We start from the raw sequence: 24288 nt of genomic DNA, 5'->3' as shown, positions 1-24288 counted from the left end.
CCCAGGTTACTTGTCCTTCTGCCATCAACCCCATTTCAGTGAAAGAATCACCTTGGAATAAATTAGCGTTTGATGTGGCTGGTCCATTCAATGATTTAGGTAGCACTCCTAAATATGCGTTAGTCTTGATTGATTACATGTCAAAATGGCCAGAAGTCAGATTTGTTGAAGGAATGAATTCTGCTACAGTAATTACATTTTTCAAGGATGTTTTTCTGCAAGATGGATTTCCAGAGGAATTAGTATCTGACAATGGTACTCAATTGGTTTCTGCAGAGAAGCAGGATTTTTTTAAGATGCATGGAATCAAACATATTCTCACTTCTCTCTATCATCCATGTAGAAATGGTTTGGTTGAGCGTCTCAATCGTGTAATTAAGGATCAATTACAATTAGCTTCCATCAATGGTTTTCATTGGAAACAGGTAATTTCTGACATGCTGTGGGCAATGAGAGTTACCCCTCATGCTAGTACAGGTGTATCACCTTTCACTTTGCTCAGGGGTAGAGTAGCAGGTTCTAAACTTAATAAGGATTGGATGTTAAGAAAGGAAGTTGATGTTGGAAAAATTGGGAGAGTCGCTGATGTTAGGGCTGCAGCTCAGTCCAAATATGCATATAATAGCATCAGAACATCTCCTGTGTGTCAAGGTGATTGGGCGAGTATCAAAAAACCTATCTTTGTGCGCAAGGGTTATTCTCGATTTTCTCCCCCTGTCCGTGTCAAGGAGGTAAAAGATCATGTTGTAGTGCTGGAAAATGGGAAAATTTGGAATAAGTCTGTCATTTCAATTGTACCCAGGTCTAAGGTTGAATTTGTGAAAGACAAATTTGGAGTTGGCTCCCAAGTTTACACTTTTCCCACTGAAACTATCAATCCAAGTATGCCTACATCAGATAACAATATTGTTCATCAACAGAGTTCAAGATTTAGATCCGCTCCTGTCAAATATCGTGATTTTGTTACATATTGAATGACTATTTTTTTTTTTTATTACTATTGTTTTTCTTTTGTTTTCACATTTTACGTGAGGGGAGGGGGGAAGTTGTTCTTTTATGTTTTAAATGAAGGGAAGGGGATGTGTTTGGATGTTTACTTGTTCCCATGCGCACCTGCGCGTGGTACTGTCATTGTTGTGATACGGGGCATAGAATGTGGGAATGCCCGGTCAGCAGTTGCTGCCGGGACTGCTGTACATCGGACACATTAAAAGGAAGCTCACTTTTCTTACCTGGTGTCGTCTTCCTTTCACCATCTTCAGGACTATCATAAATTTAACAGTTGACCCCTGAATGGTGTTTCCAAAAACACATGAATTATAGAATACAATTGATACGTATATGTTAAATAGATCGTCGTTCTGTAACTTTTGTTTAAAGTGAATAATCATCAAAAGTATCATACCAATCCGAATGCAGACTGCCGAATTTTCGCTGCACTACAAAACTTAACAGAATAAACTCCTTCAAATGAGAAGTCGCTCGAGACTGGAAATTCAATTACACCGTCCAAAAAGCGCCATAGTTCACTTACCTGTAGCTTTTGATGAATATTCACTTTAAACAAAAGTTACAGAACGACGATCGATTTGACTTACACATATCAATTGTATTCTATAATTCTTGAATCTTTGGAAACACCATTCAGGGGTCAACTGTTAAATTTATGATAGTCTTAAAGACGGTCTCATGGACAAATGCATAGAGACCGAAACGTCGACATTTACAATCCCTTCTGGAAAATAATGCGCAATGAGAAGAAGTGTTTACAGTAGTGACATTGAAGGATTATACAATCGTATTTATTTTCCTCTTGTTACATTGTTTGTATAACTGTATAGTACCCTTGATAAATTTCAAAAGATAAAACTTTTTTCTATATATACACCCGTGTTTTGAATAGTTTTTGTTTTGTGATTGGTTCATTGGCTCTTATGTCCTCACAAGGAACAAAATATTTCTTAGATAAAAGACATTTGAATAATATCTCTCTGGCGAGTTTATCAATACTTCTTGCAGTTAAAAATATATATCAAAAGCAGTAGAACAGAGTACTCTAAATAAATCCCTTGAAGGCACTTTTTACCCGTTTATTTGATTTGCCCAAGCCCTCAAGGGTAGATTGGGTTCCCATTATAATAATTTGTCTCAATCAGGCACAGTCAGATAAGCACAGCTGGCACTTTGTGTTTCTAGCCACTTTTTTTTACTTAAAACTTTTAAATTACATATTTGCGGTTCTACTGATTGAATTTTTGTCATTTTGGTTTCAAATAATGAATTCAAGTTGGCTCTATTTTTCTAAATTTTCAGGGATTTTTTTGTGTTTTGTTTTTTACACTTCATTACTGTATGAAATACTGCATAAATGTCTTCCACACTGCCTTAGGCCTGACTGCTTTTGTGTCAAGCTACCAGAGGGTTAAGTACAGGTTGATTTGGGGTTTGCTGGAGTTTCATCCCAACAGATTGTGGTTGCTGCTTGAGTAGGGTTTTACACCCCTCCCTCAACCCGTAACCCAATTTCCAACAATATCCATATGAAGCAAGGCCTGATTGGTTTGCATAAGAGTTTATTTCCATGTTTGTGCACTTTTTATTTTCAGACCTCCTTTCATCAGCCACGTCATGATGTGCACTTAAGTCTGGTGTAGCATTTAATTAAAGGGATAGAGATTATAAAATTCCATATGAAGTCAGTAAATTGTTAATGTGTGCAGGTGAAAAGCCATTCATTTGGTGTAGCTTAATGGCGATTCCATAGCAGCAGCCTTAAAAATCCTAAATGATGAACTTTGTGATAAACGAATTCTGCTAGCTAGCCAAACGTGACGGATGTGCACTGCTAGCACTCAGTCTACGAACCCTCAATTATCCTCATTAATACCAGTATATGCCGCCATCCTAACGCAGCCTCAGTAGAGGAACGAATCCGGACCTCGGTGGCCCACTGTCGCGATCAGAAAGGAGTCGAAGAAGAGCAAGAAGCCACAGTTGCAGACAATTCAGGGCCTGACAGTGAGACACTCGTGGGAGGCGGAGCGCCAGAGCCTACGGGTGCAGCCTGGGGATGTGGGCTCACGCCACGCGAAGTTGCCGAGATGCGGTGCGCCTCCTGCGTAGGAGTAGTCACCACAAAGGCTTCAGTAACCCCGCATGCCACGAACAGTTGGAAAACTGTAGCCCAACAGAGCGGCGGCTGACCGTTAGCCGGGCGCTCTAAGTGTAATTGAGCGCCACCTGGGAGGCTGCTTTGGAGCACCTCTCCTGCGGCAGCGGCCCCATGGAAAGAGAAGACAGCGCAGGGCGGCGCTGAACGGTGTAACACCTCACCAGCGGCAGCAGAGGGCGTCGGCCCAGACATAAGGAGAGCGGCTTCTACCCGCCCCTACCCCATCTCATCCCTCGGGTGCGAGTGCCTGGGCCGAGGTGCTGGGGTCGGGGGTGGCCACGCGCAAGCTTAAACTGCAGGAGTGCCGCCACAACTTGCCACAAAGCGCCAAAGGGGCACGAGTCCGCTATATACTAGACCCGGGGGCTGACTTCCCCCTACTTGCCCTGTGAAGGAGGACTGCAAAGACAGGCCAGAGGGGCAGAGTGACGTCTCCATTGCACTGGCCCTAGACCCCCATAGCTGAAGAGAAAGCAACGTGAGGCGATGCAAGTAAGCGTTAGGTGCTGTAGCGCTCTATTGGGACCAGTAGAGAGTGCTGAATCAGAAACATAGTCAGCGACCTCTCCCCGTAAGGGGGGCCCCCGCACTCCCCTCATCTCGCCTCACTGAATGTGAGTGACCAGGCCAGAGTGCAAAGGTTGTGGGAGACTTCGAAGCGCTGTAAACGGCAGGGATGCGCAGAGTGCCCTGCGCCGGGGCCAGATCGGGCCTAGGCTATAGCCACATGGGAGTGACATGCGCAACTACCCTGGCCTCTTATGAAGCGTGCATGGCATGGCAGGCAGGACAGTGATATCGCTACTGAGTGGCAAAGCGCCTTCCCTACTACAGCAGGGGGTACTCACCTGAATGTGAGAATTGCGGCACCTCCACCCGGGGGAACAGATATGTGCACACAAGAACAGAGCTGCCATTGTGGAACGCCAGAAAAGCACAGGCTCGCTCTGTGCCGGGCCCAGGGGCCGCGTCGGGTCTAGGCCGCAGTCAAGTGAAGGTGATACGTGCGACTCTCCCGAGTTACCCTGAAATGGGCGAGATTTTGTAGACTTCTGCAAAACAAGTAACACTGTAGTAACACTGCAGGGGCAATAGAGAATTTCACAGACCTGCCCTATTCTGGATACAGATGTTGGTTTAGGCCTCAACTGTGGACCAGAGAGAGGTGGGTGAGCACGTAGATCGAAGCTCATGTCACGTGTCCTGAAACGCAAGCGGAATCAACAGGCAGTGAGCTGGAACACCTACACAAAGGCGGGCAAAGCTGCAACAGAACTGCAAGGAAGCAAGAGCTCTGCAAAGGCCGTCCCTGCTCCGGGCATGGGGGTCGAACCGGGCCCAGGTCGGGGGGGAGACTGCGACAAGATGGCAGCTAAGGGGCAGTGAACCGGGTCCAGGTTGCGGGAGAGTGCGACAAGATGGCAGCTAAAGGGTAGTGAACACACAAGAAGTGACAATCGCGTCTCCCCGAATAGCTACTTACCTGCTACTGCACATACGCAGTGGTAGAGAAGATTGGAACTACACTAGACCAATCCCGCTCTTCGCTGGAGTTAAAAATTTATAAAGTCGCCTCAGATTTCAGCCTGCTGCAGGCTGATCACCATAAGCTGAGGGGAAAAGTACGCCTCCAGGAGCAAAGACTCACCGAACTGAATCCCATTACACAAAGTCACACCACAGCCCTACAGGACTTCATAGACCGCATGCATGAGTTGGAAGACAAGGTGGAGGACGCAGATGGGCACTCACGCCAAAATAATGTCAGCGTTGTGGGCCTGCCGGAGGGCAAAGAAAGGCACAAACGTGAAGAATTCACTGAGCACTGGATCAGTTCACTACTACCCACTGGCACACGGTACCCCACTTTGTAGTTGAGAGAGTGCACCGAGTCCCTGGGCAGAAACCCCCGCCGGGAGCCCGCCCACACCCATTCCTGTTTAAAGCTCTAAACTACAAAGATAAGATCCTACGAGAGACATGTAAGTTGGCAGACATTCAGATAAGCAAAAACCAATTCATGATATTTCCAGATTACACGGCGCAAGTGCAACGGCGCAGAAGCGCATACACTGCAGTGAAGCGACAACTACATGTACTTGAACTCAAATACTCACTGCTTTTCCCTGCCAGACTACGAGTGGTTGCTAAAGGAGTGGTGCACCTCTTCAACTCGCCTACAGAAGTGTGGGACTGGTTGGAGGAATCGGGAACATGGACAGGACCCAGGCCACACGAGGAAGAAACACTGAGGAAACCCAACAGAAGAAGACAACGTTGAGGTGGGCGCAGTGGGCCTAGAATAGATACTGCCACGGCCTCCACTGTCCCAAACTCAGAGCAGAGAAGAATGGAGAGACAGGAGGCCATACACATGGCTGCAATGCTGGGAGCTATGGCATAAAACCCCTACCGCCACCTGAGCCTGTTCAGATTCTCAGACACCGCCGCCTCCACCCCCTCCACGCTTAGCGATCCTGAAGAATTTCAACTGCCAGAGGTCACGCCGCAAACAGCACATGGCATTATATGCCTTTCTGTGGTCTAATGTGCCCTACAGGAAACAGCACACGCAAGTACCTGCCAGCCTAGCAAAATGTTGTGTAGTAATTTGCATGTTGTTTGCATATACGCCTTCCCCCCAATCAACAATTAGCGTTAACCTGCACACAGCCACAAGCAGTCCTTTCCGAACACCGCAATATAGGTCAGCTGAGGCGCACAAACGTCCCATATGCGAAGGATTGGCTGGGATGACATGCAATTCAAACACGACACCGAGGGTCGTAATAAACCTAATTCGTTGCGTAGCGCAAGCACCCATACCACACGTCAGATTGACACAGTTCTTGCCATAAGTTGGGCATCTTAGTTTGGACGAATATCCAATTGGATCACACCCTTGATAGTTATGCACGGTTTAGTTCACACTCGTGCCTTGTTGCTACCATTACTGAGCTGGAGTACACCCACACCATCACGAATAGCAACGCCTTGCCTCCCTGAGACACCCTGACCAGCATAAAGAAGTAACATGACACAGGTCAACGTAGTTACATGGAATGTGTGAGGTATACATATGCTGGCGCGTAGATACTCAATTTATGCCTACTTGCAGCACAGGGCTGCCAGTACAGTTTACTCCAAGAGACACACATGTCCCACACAGAGCTAGAACAACTGAGAAGCAGATGGAGAGGCCAAGTGTATGGCACACGGTATTCAGCCCATGCTTGAGGTGTCCTCATCTTGGTGATAGCTGGTATCCCGTTCATAAGCGAGCATGTACTAATTGACCCTAAAGGAAGGTACACGTTAGTGGGCGACTTAACGGCCAACAGACACTTATCGGTTCCAACTATGCCCGAATGTCAGTCAGTCATCCTTCTTAGACAGCCTTACAAAGATATTAACTAAATGGGTTGGGATTCCCTGGCTCCTTGGAGGGGACTTCAATTCTGTGCTTAACATAGAATTAGACAGGTCGTTTCTGCCCCTGACCAGAACTACAGTGGCGTCCAACATACAGGCCCTCACTGACTGGCTAGCACACTGGACACTTTTAGACATATGGCACACCATTAACCCTGACACCCAGGTCTACTCATACTACTCAGCGGTGCATCGATTGCACGTACGCCTGACCGAATAATAGGATCCCCTGCGTTGCTCCCCCTGATCAGCCGGATAGAGTATCTAGGCAGGATTCATTTTCACCACAATCCCCAAATACTGCAACTTCTCTGGGAACCTGAACGCTCACCTGCCCCCATATGGAGGTTCCAAGCGGCAGCATTAGAGGACCCAACATTTCGCGCGACATTAGGAACAGCACTACTCGAATATTTTGAAGTCAATGAAAACACAGGAGGGGACACAATGTAAATGTAAATGTAGTATACTTGTAAAGCGCTCAGCTGCCCCAGCAACGGGGCGTCCCGGCGCTGTATAACTCTGGGGAACCCGTCCTGGCTTTCCCTGTGGGATGGTCCCTGCTGGGAGTCCCCAAGGTGGAGCCAGGCATCCCCGGAATTGGTGGGGCCGTTGTGGAGATTAGGCAAGCTAATGCCCAGAGTTGCCGAGTGTGATCCCTGATTAGAGTAAGCACCGAAGCGAGAATTATCGAGTCCGCTGACCAAGGTCCACGACCCTGCCGCGTCGGGAATCGAACCCTGGTCCCGGGCCGACTCCTGCTCTCGGGTCTGCCGCCTCTAACCAGTGAGCCACACTACTCCACAATAGTGGGGTGGGAAGCCTTCAATGTTACAACAAGGGGTCTTTGTATGGGTGTGACCTGGAGCATACGTAAGCAGCTAGACTCTAGCCTAAGCAAAATAGAAATGCAGCTATTGCGATATGAATCAGGCAGGGAAGAAGGGGGAAGAGATGTGCATCGCCTAGAGACGCTGCGCACAAAGCACACTGAACTCCAAGAACGACTTTGTTGCCACCACTATGCCACGCACACGGCCCGAGCTCACGCCACCACTGATCGGGCCGGCCGACTTCTGGCCTGGCTAATTCATCAGGAACATGCTCATAAGCTGATAGGCGCATTGCGAACGAGTACAGGGCTCTTAGTACATACGCAATGCGACATTCATGCAGCTATGACACAACGCTACAGTCAGTTATATCAATCTCAAAGCTTCTGCGACTCACACACCCTAGCAGCCTTCCTAGACCGAATACCTGAAGTAACACCGGCACATAATGAGGTATCGAGCGAGCCGATCTCACTGGAGGAAATCCAGGAAGCAATATCGTCCCTGGCCACAGGAAAGGCTCCTGGACCCGATGGGCTCCCGGCAGAATACTATTAGGCATATAGTGTATCACTACACGCCCTCTATGCAGCTGCTGTAGAAAGGGACAATTCCCTCCTACATGCGCGAGGCTCATTTGATATCACTGCCCATGCCTGATATGGACCCAACAGACATGAGCTCCTATAGACCCTTGCCCTACTCAACTACGATTATAAACTGCAGATTGGTGCATGTGGTTCCCACCCTGGTCCACACAGATCAAAACCTATTTGTGCCATCCCGAAACACCACACTCAATCCACTTCGCTTCTTTCGAGTTGCAGCTTATTCTACATGCGCATGGCCGAGAGCAGGCTGCCTCATACTTGAATCTCGAAAAAGCCTTTGATGCCCTCTAATGGGATTATATGTTCGCCACTCTTGAAAAATACAAGCAAGATCCCACTTTCCTCAAACTGACCCATCTACTTTACACAAATCCAGTGGTAAGGGTAAAAACGGGACCATACATATCAGACATAGTCCCAGTTCGAAGACTCTGCCCTTCTCTTCGAGCTTGCGGTGTTGCCACTCGTGGAATCAATAAGGACACGCCTACATGATGGCATCCCGTTAGGAGATGGCACGCACACAGTGTCATTGTATGCCGATGACCCACTGGTCCATCTCAGGGACACAGCTGATGTACCGGAGCGACTTGCACAGATCCTCCAAGAATTTGCAAGCACGTCAGGACTGAAAGTAAACGTCGGGAAACTAAACTATACGCCTTCGGGGAAGTGAATCACAACCAAGGGCTCGTGCTCAATGGCGAGAGGGTACGGTGGATCGAGGGCACATTCCGCTACTTAGGTATATGAGTATATTGCCAACCGCTGGATCTCTTTGACGGTAACTCAGGCAGGACATTAACGGAAACCAGATCCCAGATGCGATTCTGGAGCACACTCTCACTAGCTGTTACAGGCAGAGTGGCACTGGTAAAGATGGTGGCTCTACCAAGGTTTTTGTACTACTTCGCCAACCTACCTATCTATATACCCGCCTCCTTTTTCACCATTCTAGAGAAGATGGCCAGGGACTTTATCTGGGGCCCCAGTCGACACAGGGTGGTGGTAAAGAAGCTATATCTACCTGTGGAACAGGAAGGCCTCGCAGCACCCTGTTTTGAGCACTACTATCTGGCAGCACAACTACAGTAGATAGCCAGGTGGATGGCAGACAGTCAAGGAGACGACACGGCGACTGCAAGCCCGAAGTGCACGTTACCCCACCAAGCTTTTTCACCTTGTGCGCAAACGCGGCCTCCGGAGCCCCTGATGCTGAATGTGGCATACAAATGCTATCGAAGAAGTCTCTATATAACCCGAAGCATAACACCCTACGCCCTTGTGCTCCCTTTAGAAGGCACTCCTAGGGGCCAGGTGGTATTTGCAGCTGCTGAGTTGCAACACTGGCAAGAGGCAGGAATTCAGATTTTAGTTGACTTATATCGCAATGGCTCGCTCGTTCCTTATGCAACACTAATAGAAGCTGAAGGGCTCCCCAGAGGGCAATTCCTCCTGCATAGATCGCGGATACCTATGCTAGTGGTGAAATGGGGCGACCTTACCTCCGAGCCACAAATGCATCTCACTGGCATGCCATGGGACAAGGTAGGCACCTTACGCTGTGATTCGCAGCCTCACTGAGACAAAATGCAGCGATAATTCTAGACCCCCTTCGACATAAGTGGGAACACGACCTGGGCCGGCAATTCTCGACAAAGAATGGGTGCACGTTCTGGTCAACACAGTACAGATCCCCAGGAATAGGACATTCAGACAACTACAGTATTATATTAAGCAGAGAGAGTATTTCTCGCCTGCTAAAATCAACAGATATTTCCACCGTACTGACTCTGCCTGTCCTAGATATGCCATCCCAGATGCTGATCTCGTGCACATGCTCTGGAGTTGCAGCAGCCTCAGTGCATATTGGAGGGTGGTGGCAGACGCACTTGCAGGAGCCAGGACCAGTATGGGACGGGCCACCATGATGGCGGTCCCCCTAGCCCCGATCCACAAGGAGGGGGGAGGGGGAGAGGAACGCGTCATCAGTGACGCTGCCTTCGCCCCCCCCTTTTTAGTAGCCAATCGCGCCGCGCACCACACCAGCGAACCGGAAGCACTTCAATGCTTCCGGTTCAAGGGATCTCCCCGGAAGTACCCCTGGCTCCCCAACCCTTAAAGGGGGGAGCCTGCGAGGGAGACAGCCTCTTTGTTTCGCGGCTGCCTCCCTCTTTGTATCTGCACGCGCGCTCCGTGTCCGTTTAATCGTTTGTTTTTTCTTTTCATAGGACCGGCATCGGGAAGCAGTGACGCGGCGTGAGAGGAACCGGAGCATCGCGGGACAGAGGAGCTGCAGCACCTTTCGACTCCGGCGGCCGGACGGACTGCCGGGAAGCGTGGGGTAACGAGGGGCATTTGCAGCTGGGCTCGATCGTAGCATCGCGGGACAGAGGAGCTGCAGCACCTTTCGACTCCGGCGGCTGGACGGACTGCCGGGAGGCGTGGGGTGTAACAAGGGGCATTTGCAGCTGGGCTCGGCGCTTTAGCGTGACAGGAAGGGTTTGGTTCCCGCGGCTGGCGGTGCAATTTTAAGGGGGCAGGCGCCCGTTTTGGTTCCTCTAGAACAGGGGTCTTCAAACTGTGGGGCACGACCCCCAGGGGGGCCGTGGAGCGATGCAAAGGGGGTCGCGCCTTCACAGTGTCACTTCTGCCCTGGCCTCCAGGGCTTCAGCCCCCCTCCTCCCCATCCTGTGCCTCAGCCTGGGCTGCTGCAGTGCAGCTCGCGCTCCTGGGGCCTCGGCTGGGCATGGCTGGTCTGGAGTCTTATCTCCGGCCGAGTTTTTCACAGGTCTTTAAAGACCATTAGCATATTTACATGCCTTTGTTAACTGATTACCAAAGCTTAGGTTTTTTTTATGGTTCCAGCACCCCCTGCGCCCCCACTCTGCCTATTCCTTACATTTGTATTTTTACACTTACTGCTGTAGTGTGAGAATGCATTTAATGAAAAGAAATATAAAGTTGGGTTGCCAAAAGAAAAATGCCTGCTATGTGTAATTTAAAGATCCTGCAGAGACCTGCTCTTGACACTAAATTGAGTTATAAATAAAAAAGTATGTATTAATTAGTTATGTGACTTTTCTGTCTTTATTCTCTCTAATTATTGGTCATGGATCATTGAGGCATCCCTAGAAAACAATGAAAAGTGCTTTCTATTTATATTTGCTGTTCTAAGTATTCACAGATAAGTGCAAAAAATACAGCTGTAGGTGACTGCTTATTTCTGGGCCATCAAAATAATGAGCTGGTAACCCTAATCATTAGATTTGAAGTTTGTTGCAGGATCAGCACATTATTTCCTCCACCCTCGAACCCTGATTAATGCCATTGTTTAACTTGTATCTGAAACCCTACGTTTCAAGTTTCTGGGAATGCACCCTGCTTTCAGACTACTCACTTCTCATTCTCGCCTTCACTTTCACGTTCACCCTGCACTCACACTGATCACAATGCACTCACACTGATCACAATGCACTCACACTGATCACCATGCACTCACACTGATCACCATGCACTCATAGCGATCACCATGCACTCATAGCGATCACAATGCACTCACACTCATCACCATGCACTCACACTCATCACCATGCACTCACACTCATCACCATGCACTCACACTCATCACCATGCACGCACAGCAATCACAATGCACTCACACTGATCACCATGCACTCACACTATTCACACTGATCACCATGCACTCACACTGATCACCATGCAGTCACAATGATCACCATGCACTCACACTGATCACCATGCACTCACACTGATCACCATGCACTCACACTGATCACCATGCACTCACACTGATCACCATGCACTCACACTGATCACCATGCACTCACACTGATCACCATGCACTCACACTGATCACCATGCACTCACACTGATCACCATGCACTCACACTGATCACCATGCACTCACACTGATCACCATGCACTCACACTGATCACCATGCTCTCACACTGATCACCATGCACTCACACCGATCACCATGCACTCACACCAATCACCATGCACTCACACCAATCACCATGCACTCACACCAATCACCATGCACTCACACCAATATCCATGCACTCACACCATTCACCCGCTCACCCTGCACTCAGTGATCACAATGCACTCGCACTGATCACAGTGCACTCACACTGATCACCATGCACTCACAACAGTTACCCACTCACCCTGCACTCACAGTGATCACAGTGCACTCACACTGATCACCATGCACTCACAACATTCACCCGCTCACCCTGCTCTCACAGTGACCACTATGCACTAAAAATGTGCTTGCATTGTTCACTCTGTACCTCACCCTGCAGTCACACGAGCACACTTCACACCCTGCACTCATGTGACCCTTCACTCACCTGTCCCCCCCCTTACTGCTCGATCTGTAGCTCACTCAAACAAGGCCATCACTAACCATGCACTAATTCGTCCAACTCTGCACTTACAGCCGAACCCAAATTCATATGATCACCTCACTCACCCTGCAGTCACTCCTTTTACCCTACTCTCACACTGTTGCATTGCTCACCGTGCAGTCACATGGATACTCTTGTCACCCACACAGTGCAGAAGGTTAAAGTGCCTGGTACAAAGAAGATGTACCATGCACATCAAAGAACTGAGTGTGAGTAAACTATGAGTAGCGCTATAAAAAAATGAAATGTTTGTCAGACAGGTGCTATAGAGAGATGAGGTGTATTGTTGGTGAGTGGTAGTGAGAGAATTAATGGAGAAGGTGGAAAGACTGTTGCACCATGTGCGACCAGTGCTTGGACAAGCCCTGGCTGGGAGTGTTAATTCCCCGCTTCCCCCCGAAGTTCGGGTCTAGTGGATCACCTGCTTCTGCCTATTATTTACATTTGTAGTGCGCTACTGTTACCAAAAGGTGTCCTGGGCCTAATAACCATCTGCCTGCAATGTGAGAGAGGGATCCGGGGTTGGGAGAGGAGAGAAGAGAGGGATGGAAGGAAGGGGGTGAGAGGAAAGGGGCATGGATAAACTGATTAACTCTGCACAAGACCGCCACGGTTTGAATGCACCCTTGCTGCTCCCGGCCATGGCCAGGTGAGCTTCTAATGTGGCAGCGCGTATTCCTGCGGATTGGGAGGTCCTTCACAGAGGTTGACTAGACATCTTTCTGATGTTAATTGCTGTATTTTTGGTTATAAACTGGCACTGATGGGGTGAAATCTTTCCTCAGTATTACTGTGTTTAAAAAAATTCTAAATAATAAAGCAATGCTACCCCAAAATACGCAGCATCACAGAACATTATTTAAATTTTCTACTCACACAATTTAGTCAAGCCTGTTGCATAATTTGGTCCTCATAACCTAGAGGTTTCGAAATTTTTGTCAGGAGGGGGTCCTTACGCTTGAAAATGTTGACAGGGGGTCTCGGCATCCAAAAATTTGAAGACCTCTGCTCTAGAAGGAGGGAGGCGAAAAGGGGGCAGTTCTGAAACGGTGAACTCTTGGGTGTGTCTTTTCCCCTTGGCCCATTACACCTCCTGAGGCGGGGGTTTGAGACATTAGTTAGGTTTACCATTAGGTAGGTTTAAAAGTCCTGAACGTTTTTAAAGCCTGCAATCTCCGGGTTTCGGACCAGGACCAGAGTTGACTGGCATAGTGATGTCCTGAGCCCTAGGGGTTTAGCTAACAGCGGGTATAATCATTTGGGACCTCATTGGCGGGGCATCTGTGTTACATCCCCGGTTTTGAGAGGGACAAAGGTTGAAGCGGGGGAGCTGCACCTAGGGGAGCTCAGTGAACAGTTCTTAGCAGGCGCAGCGTGGCGAAAATCGCAATTCTTCAATTTTCTTCACAGTATCAGCTTGCATACCAGGAGGACGTCACACGGTGGTGGGGTGACAGTCGGTTTGGTGAGCATTGGAGTAAGGAGAGGCGGCATCAGCTGACCAGCAGTACATCGCTTCTGGGAGCCATAGAGGGCTTGAGCGGGCGGCTCGTCTGAGCTTACTGGGTTAGCCAGTAGGTCTTGGCTCTGGTTGCGTGACTGCACAGGTTGGCTGGTGTCGCTACAACACACGGTAAGAGGGGTCACGGTCTCCTGGTGGGGAATTATCACGGGGTGTAGGTTCCCTCGGGCGGTCACACGTAGGTAGGGCACACTATCACCATGGCCCCTAAGGCACAGCGGCCGGAGAAGCGTAACCACACGGAGGTCGTGCTAGAAGCATTGGTTCAGCAAGTACAAGCCATGGGTCAGACTCTTAATAGACTGCAAGACAAAGTGGAAGGCCCAGAAGCAGTAGTGGGAGGAAGGCCTAGGCGGCCTATTGTGCCCCCAAGAAATTACTCCCCCCCCTCCACCAAAGCGGAAGAGGACCAACCAAGGTGGTAAAAAGCGAGGGGAGGGCTCAAGGGATCCCGTTAGTCCGATGGCAGCGCCAGAGCCCGAGCTCCTTGTGGGAGAGGGGGGGTACGGGGCCGCACGAGGTACAGTTGGCCGCGCCAGGGACCCATGAAAATGCGGTAGGAGCAGTCATAGAAATACCTGGGCAGCCCGATATGACAGCCAGTTTGGCGGCGGTTCTGCCATGGCTGGATTCAATAGGAAACTGGTCACATGCCGCAGGGGCGTCAGCTGGTGGGAGTGACGCAATGGAGCGAGCAAGAAAGTTGCTCTCGGAACTCGGAGTTGCAAAGCCAAAGTAGGGGCCGGCATTACCGGCAGGGAGCCCACGGCAGGGGGCAACTGGCCCAATCCCAGATGAGGCAACCGTGGGGTCGCGCCTCCAGTAGCAGCAGTTTGCCAGGAACAAGCAACTGCGGGAAGGAGACGGAGCCACCGAAGAAGGCTGATGCAGCAGCACCAGCAGGTATAAAGCATATCTCACCTCTGGGAGTAGGGGAAATGCGCTCTGAGAGAGAGCGTTTGGGTCGGCACCTGTCTAAAGAGATGAAGGAAAAAATATGGAGGGGGGAGTATGTGAACATGATTTTCCTTTTAATTGATGAAGCAGTCAGGGAAGAAACTAGGAAAAACAAGGAATGGACTCACCCTAGAGAATGGTCTACCATTCTACTGAAGTACAGGGTGGAGGAGAACTTGGTAAATTGGATACAGGGTTTCTACACATACATGTCGGTAATGCTAGAGCGATACCCTGAAGTAGGGTCAGAGATGGCAATTTACCAGAACAGGATCACCCTCGCTCATGCAGAGAAGGGAGGTGACGGGTGGAAAGATTATGATAAGGCTTTTAGGCGGGCGAAGGCGGAGGATCCTTCCCTGAGGTGGGATCAGACCGACATGTTCCTCCATTTGAAATACTTGGTGGTGGCTGCACAGGATACCGTGAGGGTGGCGGTCCCAGACACGGGCCGCTTCCCGCCCTTTAAGGCAAGCCCCGCTGGGAACACGGGGGGTAGTATGGCAAGAGCAGGGGGCGGTGGCAAGAAAGGGGTTTGTTTCGATTTTAACAAGCGTACCTGTTCCAGGGCCGCAGGCACGTGTAAGTTCAGGCACGCCTGTGGATATTGTGGTAACACCTCCCACCCCGAGTCCAAGTGCAACAAGAAGGCTAGAGAGAGAGGGGGCAAGAAACAAGAATAAGGAACCCTGCTTAGGAAAGGCTAGAACCCCGGTGAACGTTGGCGCTATGATACCTTGGCTGGAACGATACACCTGCACTGTTTCGGCGAGGGTGATCAGGGAAGGTTTTGAGGAGGGTTTCAGGATACCTGCACAGGGACTCAGCGGGGTGACATATTGTAAGAACCAAGTCTCTGTTAGATCCAACATGAGTGTAGCAAGGGCAAAAATTCTCAAGGAGTTGAACCTCGGAAGGGTGGCTGGACCATTTGAGGACGTCCCGATGGCGCGTTTTGTATGCTCACCCCTAGGGGTGGTGCCAAAAAAGGCGCCGGGCGAATTCAGATTGATCCATAACTTATCCGCACCTAGGGGCAGCTCTGTGAATGATGCCATTGCAGATGAACTATGTAGTGTCAAGTACGCGTCTTTTGATCAGGCAGTGGCCATGTTGAGAACCTTAGGTAAGGGGGCCCTGCTTGCAAAGTCTGACATTGAGTCCGCTTTTCGCTTGCTACCGGTTCACCCCGCTGATTGTCACCTTCTAGGATTTCAGTTTGAGGGCAAGTACTATGTGGACAAGTGCATGCCAATGGGATGCTCAGTGTCCTGCGCCTATTTCGAAAAATTCAGTTCCTTCTTAGAATGGTCATTCAGGGACAAGTCCGGACATCAATGGGTCCTCCATTACCTGGATGATTTTCTTTTCCTGGGGACCCAAGGCTCAGGGGAATGCAGGTCAGCCTTGCAGCAATTTTGCGATCTCATGCAGGAGTTTGGTGTCCCATTGGCACCTGATAAAACGGTGGGCCCAACAACCCTCATTGAATTTCTCGGGATCGAGTTAGACTCTGTTGAAGGGGTGTCCAGGTTGCCACGTGACAAGGTTAGGGAGTTTGGGCGCGCTTTGGAATGCTGCATTGGCAGAGAGAAGGTCACGCTACACCAATTGCAGCAAGTGGTGGGCCAACTGAATTTTGCTTTGCGCATCATTCCCATGGCGCGTCCATTCTCTCGTACTATTGCTCACGCCATGTCTCGTCTCAAGGAGAAACACCACCAAACTAGGTTAACCAAGGAGGTCAGGCAGGACATGCAGATATGTAAGTCTTTCCCGCAGGATTTTAATGGCAAAGTGGTGTGGCCTAGCCCGCCCATGTCCAGCCCCGAACTAGGTCTTATGACCGACGCGGCAGGCAGCGAGGGGTTTGGAGCCATTCTAGGGCACGATTGGGTAGCAGAACATTAGCCGGTTTGGTGGAAACATTCGGGGCTCACCAGCAACATCACTTTCCTAGAACTCTTCCCGATCCTGGTAGCGTTGGTTGTTTGGGCGGACGCATTGAGAGACCAGTCTGTCATATTTTGGTCTGACAACATGGGAGTGGTGGAATTGATAAACAGTCAATCAGCGAAATGTGGAATGTTGCTACGCCTACTGAAGGAAATAGTGTTGCAGTGCATGAGGTTAAATGTTATCTTCCGAGCAAAACACGTCCCAGGGGTTTTGAACCATGCAGCTGACGCATTGTCTTGTTTTAAAATGCAGGCTTTCAGGGCACACATCCCAGAGGCAGCGCCCCACCCGACACCTTTCCCAGAACGACTCTGGCAACTTGGTGCCCCGGAGTAACGCACCTCGTGGCTGCAGGCCTAGCACCTAGGACAAGGAGCGCATATGAAGGGGCGTTTCGTGAATGTTGTCTTTTCCTAGGGGATCAGTGGGGCGGCAAGTGGCTAGATCATGACTCAGTGGTAGCGTATCTTGCTTTCATTTGGGAACAGGAGCGCACAGTAGCAGCCACAAGGAGACACATTGCAGCAATTGCTTATTTTGCGAAGTTGCGCGGAGAGGGTGACCCCACGAAACGCTTCGTGGTACAGCAGGTCTTGAAAGGGTGGCAACACCTGCGGAGGGCAGAACCTGACGTAAGGAGGCCGGTGGGCCTAGACATACTAGGAAAGTTGGTAATGGCTTTACCACGGGTCTGTACTTCACTTAGCGAGGCAGTCCTTTTTCAGGCAGCTTTTTGCTTAGCATTCTACGGAGCTTTCAGGGTAGGTGAACTAGTTGCAAGAAATAAGCGGGATTGGCTGGGAGGGATCCAAGTGGGGCACGTAAAATTGGGTGAAGATTCTGTTTTGATTTCCATACCAAAATCCAAAACCGATCAGGAGGGTAGTAGTCTTGCACAGGGCAGGGAACACGGCATGCTGCCCGGTCACCCGGTTAGAGGCATTCATGGCCCAAAGGGCTCCAATTCTAGAAGGACCACTGTTCATACACAAGGATAAGACCCCCCTCACAGTGTTCCAGTTCAGGAGAGTGATGATTAAAGCACTTGAGGAGGCAGGTTTGGATCCCGCCAATTTTGGGACCCACTCTTTCAGGATAGGTGCAGCCTCAGAGGCGACAGCAAAAGGCCTGGGACAAGAATGTGTTAAGAGGATTGGCAGGTGGACTTCCAACTGCTATAAAAGATATGTGCGGCTGCACTTACTGTAGGATCAAAGTAGCAATTTGCATTTAGGCGCACCGGCCCATACCCTATTCTTGTGACTCAAGAAATGGGGAAGTTTTGTTTGCACTGGATGTTGCGTTGTGTATTTGCATGACAGACCGACGTGGCGTTGCATTGACCCCCCTCTTTTCTCTCTTCTGTGTTACTTGCAGTTTCTTCATCCTGTGACTCAGGAGGGAAACATGCGTCTTTACAATCGGTGGCCGTCCTCGGCGAAGCAATCAAAGAGGTGACGCAAGTTTACTCTTCGCACCAGAAGAACCAGGAAGTCTGGTTGATAGGACATTCATATGTTCGCCGTCTGAAGTCTTTCTTTACAGGTTCCATCAAAGATAAGGTGTCAAGACTAGGGTCAAAAATGTCATTTTTTGGGCAGGGGGGTTTGTGCGTGGGACAATTCAGAGAACAGGTGAACCATGCTTTATGCGCAAGCTCGGGACCACCTGCTATCTGGATCCTGCACTTAGGGGGCAATGATTTGGCAAGAATAGGTAGGAGGCAATTGACTGAAGAGTTACTCAAGGAAGTGGGGTGGCTAGCGAAACAGTGTCCTCAGTCCATAATAGCGTGGTCACACATGATACCGAGGTTCCAGTGGAGGGGGGGGCGAATCAGTCAGAGCGTTGAATCACGCGGTAAAGCGGCTCAACAACAAATTCGACAAATTGTTTAGGACCCCTAGGTTAAAAACAATATCACACAGATACATCAAGGGAGAACAGTTTTTTCTTCAGGACGGGGTGCATCTTTCACATAAAGGGAATCATGCATTTATGGTAGACATCATAGCTTGGCTTAGGGATTTGAGACGGAGTTCAGGACCTTCCTAGTTGCAGGAGGAGGCCCAGATAGTCGGTCAACTATGCTGGCGTGTGGCGGTAAGGTCAGCACTGGTAAGCATTGTCTGCGATCTTAGCGGTCAGTACCATGTAACTCCGGGGGTAGTGACAGCCGGTAAGTAGGCTGTCGGGGTATGGGGGCCGGGGGAGTCATCTTCCCAGTGGGCCTGGGGCCACCCTCGTACGCGCATGCGCAGCAGTCTGAACCCCCCTTTTATGGAGTTCAAGGACCGGGCGTAGGGGGGGCCCGGGGGAAAAAGATCCGTCCGATAAGCTGGACCCCCTGCGCAACCTTGCTCCAGGAGTAATAGTGGCAGTACCCTTGGGACTGAAGGAGGGAAGGGAGAGAAGCTTGCCAGATGTTGACTTTGCCGTCAGGCTCAAAGGAACACGCAGAAAGTCATATCGTCCATTGTTAGATTTATGGTAGGGGTGCCTTCTGTATTAGCCTGTGTTAAGGTTAGCTCTTTCAACAACATGTGTCTATCAATGTAAACTGTACTTTCTGCGTTTAAATTTTTTCTGTAACAAATGGTTTGAAATATTTGTTTGTACTGTTAATAAATACGGCCGGGGGGGGGGTCACTCCCCCCTAATCCAAATAACTTACAAACTCTTAGTCTGGTTGTGCAATCCCTGGGGCAAAGATAGGGAGGACCGGGGCGGGACTAACCTTGCGCCAGGGGTTTTTAAGTATTGAGAGGGGCCATAGGGAGTACCCGACCATATTGCAGGAGCCAGGACCAGAATGGGACGGGCCGCCATTATGGCGGTCCCCCTAGCCCCGATCCACAAGGAGGGGGGAGGGGGGGAGAGGAACGCGTCATCAGTGACGCTGCCTTCGCACCCCCCCTTTTTAGTAGCCAATCGCGCCCCGCACCACACCAGCGAACCGGAAGCAATTCAATGCTTCCGGTTCAAGTTATCTCCCCGGAAGTACCCCTGGCTCCCCAACCCTTAAAGGGGGGAGCCTGCGAGGGAGACAGCCTCTTTGTTTCGCGGCTGCCTCCCTATTTGCATCTGCGCACGCGCTCTGTGTCCGTTTAATCGTTTGCCCACCCACCATCCCCTTAAAAGCAGGAGTTCTGGGTAGTTGTTTTTCTATCCATACTGTATATAGTTCTTTTTATGACCTAAAAAAATGTTTTATTCCACAGGTTGTGATATTCGAGCTGTGATAATGTAAATAAAATGGATATGTAATTGCATGCTTAGCTATTGTCGTATTTAGGTGTCCTTGGTCAGGCGGTAAGGTCAACACTGGTAAGCATAGTCTGCGGTCTTAGCGGTCAGTACCATGTAACTCCGGGGGTAGTGACAGCCGGTCAGTAGGCTGTCGGGGTATGGGGGCCGGGGGAGTCATCTTCCCAGTGGGCCTGGGGCCACCCCCGTACGCGCATGCGCAGTCTGCACCCCCCTTTTATGGAGTTCAAGGAACGGGCGTAGGGGGGGCCCGGGGGAAAAAGATCCGTCCGATAAGCTGGACCCCCTGCGCAACCTTGCTCCAGGAGTAATAGTGGCAGTACCCTTGGGACTGAAGGAGAGAGGGGAGAGAAGCTTGCCAGACGTTGACTTTGCCGTCAGGCTCAAAGGGACACGCAGAAAGTCATATCGTTCATTGTTAGATTTATGGTAGGAGTGCCTTCTGTATTAGCCTGTGTTAAGGTTAGCTCTTTCAACAACATGTGTCTATCAATGTAAACTGTACTTTCTGCGTTTAAATTTTTTCTGTAACAAATGGTTTGAAATATTTGTTTGTACTGTTAATAAATACGGCCGGGGGGGGGGTCACTCCCTCCTAATCCAAATAACTTACAAACTCTTAGTCTGGTTGCCCAATCCCTGGGGCAAAGAGAGGGAGGACCGGGGCGGGACTAACCTTGCGCCAGGGGTTTTAAAGTATTGAGAGGGGCCATAGGGAGTACCCGACTATATTCTCAACTGCACTGAGAGAGACATACCCTTTGACTGGCTGACATACCTGCTGCATAAATTCGGTAGAACATGAAACACTAAGGTAACCTCCAGGTTTCTAGACCTAGGCATAGTGGCGGCCAAAAGATTCATTACGAAAAACATTAAGTCGCCTGACCCCCCCACACATACATGCATAGGGACACTCCACACTCGCATGCACTAGGACAGAGTATAGCAACCCGACGGGAAGAAACCATGGGTCTTAGGAAAATACATATATCCGCCAACTGAGAAGCAATTCTGACAGCACAACAGAGCACAGACCAGCCAGACTAGTCTCCATCTAAGTGATGCTACGCACATGCCCTGTACCTCCAAGTCACCCAAAGATACTCGACCTGTCGTCACCAGCTACACGCCGACACGCCTTCGCCAGGGAACAGCTAACAGAGCAGACGGTGTAGGCGCTATAGGCGACGCACGCGCACACACACGCGCAAACAGACACATGAGATACTCCAACTCAGCCCCAAGTTTTTTTTTTAAGCCCTGTTCCCCAGTTTGTCTAACACATTATTCATAGGGATCATCTGAATAGCATTGTTCCTCAAATGTTGCTCATTACATAATATAATTGTATACCAAGCTCATTGCCTCGGACAGGCACTATGAGCCTAGGCATGTGAAGCTTAAGAACGCCTACACGTAGCTGTGTCTACTGTACAAGCATTTGTGATGTTGTAATCACTGCTAATGTAATTAAGTAACAAGGCTGATACCACTGAATGCTACAGTATAATGTGCTACTAGTTGATGTTACAAATAGAAAAATCAAGAAAAATATATGTTTAAAAAAAATGGGAGGGGAGGAATCAACAGGAAAAAAAACATGCTGGACAAAAGACTCAGCTCCATGCCCTGGGTTTGTTTATATACCACTGTGTGTGGATGATTGTTTCTGCCTAAGGACAGTCAATAAAGCTTCTACAACAGTCTGAGTAAATTAGGCTCCCTGCTACAGGACCCGGGCTCTTAAGCTGGTATCTCTGTGACGCGCTAACATTAACCTCCAAATATGTTCTCCAATCAGATCACACAAGCCACACCAACGGTGAATTCAAATAGATTTATCTCGGCCAGGGAAACATGGGGTATTTTGACCTCAAGAGGTCTTGTGGCTCGTGTGATCGGCTTGCTGATCAAATATGGAGGACAGTCAATGGAATACAAGTTGAAACAAATGAATTTCTGTTACAAATAAGCACTGCTATTATCAATAGTTTGAAGGGCGCAGGTAAAGAGAACTATTTTTTACACATCTAGCCATGCAACCGTCAGCGATTTTTAATCTCCATTAAATGTGAGCATCCTAACAAGAACTGACCAGGTGTTTTGGGATGTAAAGGCATCCTAGATATAGTAACCATGGCTGCAGCAAACAAACAGCAGAATTAGCAGTAACAAATCCGGCATAGAGACATTTAAAAACATGTCTGGGGTAGATCAGGGTGGTAAACAGTAATAACAGAAATCAAATTTAAAAATACTGCAAAGGCCAAATGTCCGTACCAGTGGATTAAAGTTATAAGATTATCTGTTTCATCACATAAGGGGTATCTGGTAGGATGGCCATAACTGCTTTTCAACTGCACTAGTGCTGGCATAATCATTAAGAGACATCAAGAGAATTCAAAGGAATGTCAGAGAGGCAGAGGGAAGCAACTATCATTAAGCCAAGACATCGAAGCAGACTAGGGCCTTATTTAGGGGAGAGGGTGTAGCCTAACGGCTAGAGCGGTTGACCTCGGAGCACTGGGGTCCCGAGTTCGAGTCTCGGCAACAACGCTCAACATCCTGTGACTCTGGGCAAATCACGTAACCTCCGCGTGCCTAACAAAAATTAATGTGTCCAACTGAAACGAAACTGGTGCTCATGTAAAGTGCTCTGATACCTGATATCCTCGGCTCTAGTTCGCGCTATATAAAACTCTTAAAAAAATTAAAAAATTAAAAATTAGAGTTTGGCTGATGGGATACTCCATCACAAAAGTGGTGGATATCCAGTCTGCCGTTTAACAAGTGTCTATGGAGTAGTGTGGCTCACTGGTTAGAGGCGGCAGGCCCAAGAGCAGAAGTCGGACCGGGCCTAGGGTTCAATTCCTGACGCGGCAGGGTTGTGGACCTTGGTCAGCAGACTCGATAATTCTCGCTTCGGTGCTTACTCTAATCAGGGGTTCCACTTGGCAACTCTGGGCATTAGCTTGCCTAATCTCCACAACGGCCCCACCAATTCCGGGGATGCCTGGCTCCACCTTGGGGACTCCCAGCAAGGGACCATCCCACAGGGAAAGCCAGGACGGGTTCCCCAGAGTTATACAGCGCCAGGAGACCTATGGACGGGTAGCAGTGCGCTTTACAAGCTCAAAAACATTTACATTTTATGGCACTTAGAACACAGTGTCTGGTATATTCACCAGGTTTTGACTATGAGTTAACTATGTGCAAACTTTAAATGAGATCTAGAGCTGAATTTAGGAGGTATGGAAAAGGCATACTAACCGAGCATACTGCTCATTATATTAATCTGTTTGTAACGAGAAGGGTGCAAACTTTTTAAAGAGTAAAATCTGCCACAGTATGTGCTATTAGTACCACATTACAAATGCCTCAATTATGAATTGCAGATGGAGTCACAAATATCACAGATAACACAATCTCAAATGAAGTACATAATCTAATGGTTAAGAGCTTACCAGTCTGCTTTCTTCAAGCAATCAATCTCTGTGCCTCTCTCAAGCAGGTACAGTAAGCACTCTTTGTGACCCATTGATGCAGCTTCATGGAGCGGCCTTTTGTAATCACAATTGAACACCTCCACATCCATTCCCAGCGTTTCTGTCAAATATCGTAAAATGTCCAAGTGTCCATGTCTGGCTGCATAGTGCAGTAAAGTATCGCCAGACTTACCAAAGTGCTTTGACTTGAGCTTGCTCTGTTCAACTCCTTCTTTCTGAACTTCCTCTATGAGGAGACAGGTCTTTCCTTCTTGAACCATCCTGATGAAAAGGTTGTGCTTCTCTTCTTCAGGCATCTTGACTAGTTCGAGTACTAGTTAATTTTATAACTTCCTTCACCGCTGCAGCATAGAATTACTACCTGAAGAACAAACAATTTAAATAGATCTTTAAAAAAAAAAATTCTCCACATTTAAATTAGATTGAAAAGCCGTTGGCTCAAAACCATCAAATCTTTTTGCACATCCTGTAGCAACTTGTTATCTTAGCCTGCAGATAAATACAAACTTTCTCTCAAACAAACATTAGTTTGAGTTTTGATTTTTAGAAAGAAAATAGAAGGGAACTAGTATAATTAAATTCGTTTTTC

General features: G+C 48.9%; 1 protein-coding gene across 7 annotated transcripts in view; it reads right to left on the bottom strand.

Annotated features, from left to right (window-relative positions):
* Window positions 1–24288, bottom strand: part of ANKRD16 (ankyrin repeat domain 16) — a 415867-nt gene that overhangs the window by 319437 nt on the left and 72142 nt on the right. For all 7 annotated transcript variants that reach the window (XR_013607335.1, XR_013607341.1, XM_078677289.1 and 4 more), the window contains exon 2: window positions 23658–24060. Coding sequence is in view for 5 of the 7 variants with exons in the window: in XM_078677289.1 (XP_078533415.1) it covers window positions 23658–23995 (338 nt within the window). In the remaining 2 variants the exon portion in view is untranslated. The remainder of the gene's footprint in view (window positions 1–23657; window positions 24061–24288) is intronic.

Source organism: Lissotriton helveticus, chromosome 1_1 (genome assembly GCF_964261635.1).
Source record: "Lissotriton helveticus chromosome 1_1, aLisHel1.1, whole genome shotgun sequence".
Classification (NCBI taxonomy): Eukaryota; Metazoa; Chordata; class Amphibia; order Caudata; family Salamandridae; genus Lissotriton; species Lissotriton helveticus.
This window is presented reverse-complemented; position numbering and strand designations above follow the sequence as displayed.